General features: G+C 40.2%; 1 protein-coding gene across 2 annotated transcripts; it reads right to left on the reverse strand.

Moving 5' to 3' along the window:
• Positions 1–500: 500 nt before the first annotated feature.
• On the reverse strand, positions 501–5602 carry LOC124074418 (histone-lysine N-methyltransferase SETDB1-B-like). 2 transcript variants are annotated; one of them, XM_046417337.1, is made up of 8 exons: positions 5235–5602; positions 4710–4790; positions 4258–4593; positions 3855–4028; positions 2620–2821; positions 2068–2141; positions 1739–1929; positions 501–1637 (listed from the first exon to the last, which is right to left on the reverse strand). In XM_046417337.1, exons 2-8 carry the CDS (start codon positions 4786–4788, stop codon positions 1530–1532), a joined length of 1164 nt encoding a protein of 387 aa, XP_046273293.1. In that variant the 5' UTR covers positions 4789–4790; positions 5235–5602; the 3' UTR covers positions 501–1529. The 2 variants fall into 2 exon arrangements, with proteins under 2 accessions (XP_046273293.1, XP_046273292.1); XM_046417336.1 differs by having other exon boundaries at positions 4710–4793.
• Positions 5603–8039: the final 2437 nt, after the last annotated feature.

The raw sequence follows: 8039 nt of genomic DNA on the forward strand, positions 1-8039 counted from the left end.
CTTTGCACTAGCTGGCAGTAATGCTCATTCTTTGACACTGAAAGCATCATAAACATAAACAAACACAGGATTCCCTGGACCACCTGAATGACTAAAGCATCTGCACACTCAAATCTGTGCAATAATAATTTTTAGTGCAAAGAACATCAAACAGAAATAAGTGAACATAACAGTAAAAGAAATGAGAGAATCAGCCCTCCTAAATAACCCCTTTAGTCTTTTATCCCCAGACACCAAGCAAATCAGCCAGCCCAACAAGCAGCAACTATCAAACTACTTCTGTCTGCTACAAAGATCAAAAAGAAAACTCACAGCTTTGTAAAAATCTATTTTTATGGTTACAGCTATACTTAAAATGTGCTTCAATGGTCTTGTGTTCTTTAATTTGATAAAGCTGCTATCGAGTGACTATCCCCAAAAAGTCGCCAAGAGGCTAAATAGGAGAAAACTTTACCTGCCGGATGCGGCTTATCAAGAAAAAAATCGCTCCAAAACATGTGTTACGTTTTGCAGATTTATTGAAGTAAAAACAAACAGTGAAAGAAATAAAATAAAATAAAAAAAGCCAGGTGAAGAACAGCAACTGAATCTGACATGTAACGAACCAAACACCACCAAGACTACAAATAACATTAGCTGGCACCTACAGCTGCAGAGAAAAAGAGAGCTGTTTCTAAGAAAGCTCATTAAAAGAAAGTCCATCCAAACACAACAACAGCATAAATCAAAGTTAGCAATTTCACTTGTGGTAGCTCTCGTGCTAGAAGTTCCAGTCCTAAACGCAGCTCCACGTGAAACGGCAGCTGCACAGGGTGATTCACTTGCAGAGTTGGTGTAAGTCCACAGGCCCTCCATGCAAATGAGCAAACTGATAAGTCTGGTCAGGCGCAGGGTACAGTTGTGTGTTCTTTTCCTGCTGCTTCTAATTGTATCACAGTCAGCAAACAACAAAATGGCAGATCCGGGTTTTATAATCTAAAGTGTCACTTCCCGATCATTAAAGTATCTCAAAAACTACCGAGTGCACAAAGCTAAAATAATAATGAAATAATAAATTCTTTCAAGTAATGAAAGAAATACAATTTTATAGTTGTGTGTTATACAAGAGCAGGAGTGGAGCACAGCGTCTGCACTGCCAATATTTTCTCTTAGGAAAAGGATCTGTAGGATTTGTTATCCTCAAAAACTCTCAGGACAGCTGCACAGCTCCGTGTACTGTTGAGGGGCATTGTTCATGTCCATTCAGAGAAACACATTCGGTAGTAAGTGCTGCATTTGTGTTACGTAGGATAAAATAAAGAAATATAAAATAAAAAGAACAGTTGGTCCTATAACTGACATATTCTTGAATGTGGTAAGGACAAACACAAACTTCACGCTCAAACTCCTGTTTTGTCCTGAAATGGTTCAGTTAAAGTTTCCCAATATAAACCAATGACACATCACCTCTTGGTGATAATTATTTTTAATTTTTCAATTATTAACAATTTGTTGTTTAATATATCTTAGTCTGTATTTTTTTTTTTTTTTTAGTCTGAGTCACACTCATCCTCTTCCATTTGTGTCAGTTCCAAAAACCTTGCCATGTGTTCGAGTCGTATAGAGCCTCGATGGATCCACTCCTTCTGTGGAGTACCCTGAGAGTGACCAAAAAAAACTACATTACACCACAGAAATCTGAATAAAAAGACAAATAACACCAATAGCTTTAATCCCAGCAGTGTTAAATGAGACTGACCTGAAAAGCAACCTGCATCAAGCTGCTGTCAATCACCAGCACCTCACACCTCTGCTGGACTCCATGTAGTTCAGCATTGAGGCTCTGTCCAACGCTGTACTGGGTTAAATGTGGGTACGGCCAGTCCTTAAGGTATTTCCTCATGAAAGATTTGTGAGTGCTGTGTGGCATGTCATCTAAAACATTTTCCACTGTTAAAAAAATAAAGAAAGACTCTGTTGACATTTGGTGTGGCCTAGATTCACACTACAGACTAATTCTCAACAGGTTTTCACCATGTACGCCTTAAGACAACCATCTGTTAAACAAAACAAAACAGCCAAACTTACATGGTCTGCACACCAGGTGAAGTGAAGGTAAACCAACATAAACCGGCATGTGATCATCCAGAAAGACCAAGAACCTGGAAAATTAAAATAGGCTTTACATCAGATTAAATGAACCTAAAGCATTTGGATTTTCTGAAGGAATTTTTGAGGTGTTAGTTTCTTCTCTAAATGCCCAAAATGATGTCAGTTCACAGGTGTCGGTGTAAACACTCATTAAACAGGGCAGCTGTGGCCTAGAGGTCACCGGGTCGATTCCCCCACCAGACGGGCAGGAAAAATTTGGATGCGGTGGAGTGATTAATGCGACAAATGCTCCCCCCCTCCACTTAGCTGGCTGATGTGCCCTTGAGCAAGGCACTTAATCCCCAATTTGCTCCCCGGGCGCTTGATGCAGCCCACTGTTCCTGTGTGTGTTTCACTGCATGCAATTTCCCGGGTGTTGCATGTGTGTTCAACTAAGGATGGGTCAAATGCAGAAGACAACTTCAGTGTGTGTATGTAAAAATATATATGCTGCCAATAAAAGCTGATTCTTCTCCTTCAAACACATACCTTGAGCGGTTCTTTCTAGTAGGGAGCTCCGCCAAAATACCAGGCTGGAACTGAGACTTGTTATCCTGACAGCTGACCACCACACGAGCACCAACATACAGCTGCTCCAGCTTTGCAGGGGTGTCAAAGGCGATGTGGTGGCCTGACACAAGGCTCTTCCCCCTTTCTTCAAAACTAACTTTGTACTTCAAACGTCCATCTTCTGCAAATGACAAGATGTAAATGAGCGAAACTGATAAAATCACCATGGTGTGAAATAAATTACAGATGTAATAAATCATTAACAGTTTATAAAAACAAATATTTTCTGTCAGTCAAATAATCAATTAATTGACTAATTGATTAATTAATAATTATACATTCTTCAAAAAGCTATCTTTTCTTTCTACAAAGTATGACACAAGCCTTTGCCAACATTTGCATTAATGGAATATTTATCAATATTTTAATTACAATCCATGTGCCTTACTTGTATTATGTGGTGTCTTGGAGCCAAGGCCCCAGGCCACATGGACCAGAAACTCTAAGTTTTAGCTGTGTTCAATTGTTAAGGAAAATCTTCTTATTGGAGTTCCATAAAATCATCAACAGGAGTCAGAGTTCTGGGTAGCAAAGGTTCAACATGTACACAAGATACACATGAAGAGCTCTGAACTAGAACGGCTGGTGTTTGGGACTGTACTTGTCCACAGCCATTGCCCATCCTCTTAAACACTGTAACTTATTACACTATTAAGTACTTTCTCCACATATGTTAGCAAATGGCATTCTTTGTACCTTATGATGTTTTCTATTCCAGATACTCCCTGGTTACTAGGACATCCTTGGTTGGGGTGTATCCTCTCTTTACTTAATAAGTATTTCCAGTATTTCTTCTCCTTAGGCCTGTTTTCCACTTTTGCCTAAGTTACTACTAGTCCCAGACACCATTATTTCTTGGCTATTGCTTGTGGTATTTTTAAAAAATATTTGTTTTATGCAGGTTACAGTGAAGTGCTCTTTAGGTTTACATCGAGGTTACAGTCAGGTTACATGGACAGAGTTCACAAGTTCATACTGATGTACTTCCTTAACCTAATACAGCATGACTATCATAAGGCATTGCATATAGTTTTCCCTTCGGCACATCACGTCTTGTCAGAAAATTATACTACAACTACACTCCACAGGTACTTTGATTTTTAATGAGTTTTTTATTAAGCAATGTTTTAAAGTGGGAAGAGTAATTTTCTTACCTCTTGTTACTATCTCCAGTATTTTTCCCCGCTGCCATTTCAAGGACTTTTTCTTTGCCAGGACCATCATGTCCACTTTGACCTCTTCCTCTGGCAAATCTGGACGAATCTTCGTGGTTTCGTTAGAGTAGTGGGAAAAAGCTGATGATACTATTACAGGGGCTAGTTCTGAGACTGGGGCAAAACACAACATGTGTGGATTAAAACTAACGAGCTTGAGGGATTTTAAATTATGAATGAATTGTTAAGGGAATTTTCAGGAAAATAATTATATTAAGAATGTTCTGTGCATAAACCACTAAATATTCCCAACGTCAACCAGAAGTTGTGAGACACATTTAAAATTATCATTATATGAGTGGAGATCAATCTAGTATTTTTCTAGTGCAGCTTGTGGCTTTACCATTGTTGTTATTTCTACTCGTTTGTGCTGCGGGTGTTCTCGGTTTTCCAGTTTTCCGTTTGTAGTTTGAGAGTGGGCAATCTGAATCACTAGAGTGACCCTCTGGTTTCCACTGCGTATCAGAATCAGAGCTGCTGAGGGATTCGTCTTCACTGTAAAACTGCTGAGGCGTTGGTGGTCGCAGAGCACTGATCTTATATTCAGGGAGTCTGGTCAACACCACCACTGCATTTTTTATTGAACTGAGAACATCAGAACTGTCCTCCAACTTTGTCTTTTTGCTGGGAATTTCATTTGTGGGGGGAACAGACGCACGTGAAGAACCAAAGATATTTTCTGCAAAGGAAAAAAAGCGTGGTTGAAAACGTGCAGCAAACTACAGTGGAGATTATTGTGTATGACGTTTGATGATAACGATGTTCACTTTTCGATTAATGCAATTATGTGCTTACCATCTTCATCAGATTCCACCTTCCCGTTGTTTTCTCCACTCTCCCCAGATGTTACTGTCGCTACCTCATCCACCTCCATAACTACTGGGGAACACACACACACAAATTTGATTTAAATTATGATTTTGAAATCTAAATCCCCCAAAACACTGCAGTGGGTGTGCCAGGTGTACATTAGAGCCTGATGATTATGTTGGCATGGTGAGTAAATCCTCAGGTCTTATCCCATATCTTTGACTGAATAAGTGCGATGATCTGCTTTTGTTTTTGAATCTGTGAATTTTGCTGTTTTTTATGTGGTAACTGCAAATGAATCTTTAAGTTACAGTAACAACCATGATAAGACTCTTGACGAACTTTACAAACATTTATTTTGATGGGCTTTCAGTGAACATTGTCGCATGAGAGGACTACAGGAGCGTTGGGGTATTTTCACGCCTCTCCTAAAATGTTTATGACAGAAATAACTACAACGAAAGCGCAAAGCATTAGCGTTAGCATGTAAACCAAAGCAGACCTTCTTACCTGTTGTTGTGTCCTGCTTCAAAACCGCTTCAGAAAGACCAAAGTGTTGTCACGCGACAATGCAAGTAACCTAACTTGATAATCTATTTTATGTGTCGCTAGCTTCCAGGATCACAAGGTCCGCTAGCCTACACTACTGGCAAGGTAGAGCAGAAAATAAAACAGCTTTGATTAGCACACATTTACACCGTCGTCTTGAAATTATATTAAATATTTGTAATCATGCAAATTCCATCCCACTATGGAGGCGTATTCAACGAAATCAGCATTAACACAGGTTCTCGCATTGCTGAGTGTTGTTGTTGTTGTGAGTTGTTTCTTCTTCTTCTTCGTCTTCTTCGTCTTTGTCTTCTTCGTCTTCTTCCTGGAGTTTTAGGACTGTCGGCAAACAACGAAATGACACATTACCGCTCGCAACTGGTGTGGAGTGTGGCTCGGGATTATACACGATCTTCAATTCTGATTGTTGATGGACGCTCAAAAAAATGGCCCCCATGCAAGACGTTTATTGTACAAAATGATACAAGCGACGTCATTTGCTAACTATGAATTATTCGCCCCATGAGCGTGACGGTGATCTTTGTCTTTTCTGATAAACGATTAAAAGGGACCTGTCAGCTTCCTCATCATCAAAGCTTTACAGGGTAGCAACGCAGATCAGTGTAGGCCTACGACTGAGAAGAATGAGAAAAACATATAGAAGCTATTGCACAGACAGATTATAAGACAATTACTTTATTACTTTTATATGGGAATGTAGGTTTATTGCCTAAGTATGCACCAATTTGGAGCATTATTACATCAGGCAAAATAAGTCTTAATAAAGCAGATGCTTTGTGTCAAGTCTCTTGAAAGCCATCAGCCCTTGGGAGTGTGCTAAGCTGTCTATTCAGTCAGAATCACTCATGTGTCTTGCAACCTCCATGAGAGTGGCTCCTCACTGGTCAGAAGTTGCCTGACTCCTCTGTGTGATGTAGACCTCATATCCATTAAAAATCGTGGTCTAAGATCTATAGCATATATACATGCAGTAGTGATCTGCAGAGTCTTGTTACTGACAGATTTATCTCTCTCAAGTGATCTGCTCTTCCTGGTAAGTGGAGGTGGAGATGGAGCCATAAGGATCCACTACAGTCTGGGCACAGCGCACCACCGTCACCAGCAGGAAGAAGCACAGGAGGAAGAGGAAGAAGAGCGCAAAGCCCAGGTCCACGTCCACCTCAAACTCAGTCGCAGGTTGAGAAGCCTGGTCCATCACTGCCGATGTTCTCCTCCTTGCCAGTTCAACGCTACCATTTGAGGAACGGGAGAAGCAGGTGAACGTGAGCTCCTGAGGTGGTGATGATGATGATTTGAATCAAAAAGACAAAGATTAAAGAAGTTACAACAAGCCTCTGAATACAGAGATTGAAAATACCCTCCCTTAATACTCCCTTAATCTCCCCAAAATCCTCAAAAAAAAAAAATTTCTAGCTTTAGTTAAAGGTGTGCTCCACCAGTTTAACATTAAATCTAATCTTTTTATTGGCCAAACTTTTTTCTTTTATGTTAAAACCTGGAAGCTACCCGAGGTTGGGTCGTATTGGATTACATTTAATTGGGATTACATGATCAGATTACAAAAAGGTAACTATAATCAGCCCACATTACACTTTAAAATATGCATAATCAGATTATATTTACTTAAAGGGATGGTAGAGAGCGTCAAAATTATGAAACTTTTTCAATATGAGTATCCCACATATGTTTTACTGTATATTAAAATATGTAACTTCTGTCAGGTTGCCAGTTTTGTTGTTTTTAATGAGGATAATTGAGTTTTATTCTTTTTATTTACACTGGAAAAAGGAAGATGAGGTGAAATGATGTGTAATAATACACACAGTACACCTGCAGCGGGTGTCAATACTGTTTTTGTAATGCTATACATGTTTAAAGTTAAATTTAGCAGTACCACTGGATCACGAAGGGGTTTTAATTCCTGTAAAAACTGCAGCGACACAAGTTTTCAACCAACTTAAGAAACAACATGATCAATTTTTTTATTTTAAAAATATGATTTCAAACTCACCCTTCTGCATTGTCATCGTCCTTCCACCACCCGTCCAAACCTTTGAAGAGCTTTCATAGCATCTTTGTCTTGGTTTCCTCTGAGGTTCCTTATTGCTCGAGTTACATAAGACCTTCATCAGTTACCAAAGTCTTTACTGTTCCCCTCCTTGCATGATCATCACAGGAAAAATGAGCAGCCCTCAAATTAGCTCCTGCAGTCACACACATGCAAGATACACATGCAGACACTTGCACCTCGCAACCTCCCCCTGGCTCGTAAAGCCTTTATTAATACTTAAGCAGGAATTGAATAACGGTCTACACAGTTCACAAGTGAATCAAACACCCCACAGCTTTTGTCCTGCTGTCAGAAGGACCGTCATCGCTGACACCAGTTCGGCTTCACACCACAATTAACTCGAGCATCTGAGGCGACACTCGGCTCACTCATTACACGAGGATGGAAAGGCAACCGAGGAAGAAAGGAATAACTTTTTGTGAAAGGAGAGGCAAAGATTTAAAGAGGAGGAGTAAGACTGGATACAGAAGGGGGTGGGGGTGGGGGGTGGCGTGGAGAGGAAAACCCAGACGCTGGAGCAGGAGAAACAGGAGATGCATTAGCAATTAAATTGTGGAGCCAGATGCGAGAGCAGGGTGGAAATTGACCCTGCTGCTTTAAAATGGAGATGGTTACAGTGAGGCTGCCAGTGACAAGAACAGTAGTGTGGAGACCTGAAGTGCAGGGGCATGGAG

Source organism: Scatophagus argus, chromosome 17, assembly GCF_020382885.2.
Source record: "Scatophagus argus isolate fScaArg1 chromosome 17, fScaArg1.pri, whole genome shotgun sequence".
In the NCBI taxonomy this organism is placed as follows: Eukaryota; Metazoa; Chordata; class Actinopteri; family Scatophagidae; genus Scatophagus; species Scatophagus argus.

Bases quoted from the DNA above. Each gene is read 5' to 3' on its own strand.
- LOC124074418 (XM_046417337.1), bottom strand. From the start codon at position 4,788: ATGGAGGTGGATGAGGTAGCGACAGTAACATCTGGGGAGAGTGGAGAA. The intron at 2,142-2,619 runs GTATGTGTTTGA...TTAATTTTCCAG, and splicing joins ACTAGAAAGAACCGCTCAAG to GTTCTTGGTCTTTCTGGATG. The intron at 1,638-1,738 runs GTCAGTCTCATT...GGTCACTCTCAG, and splicing joins TGATGCAGGTTGCTTTTCAG to GGTACTCCACAGAAGGAGTG.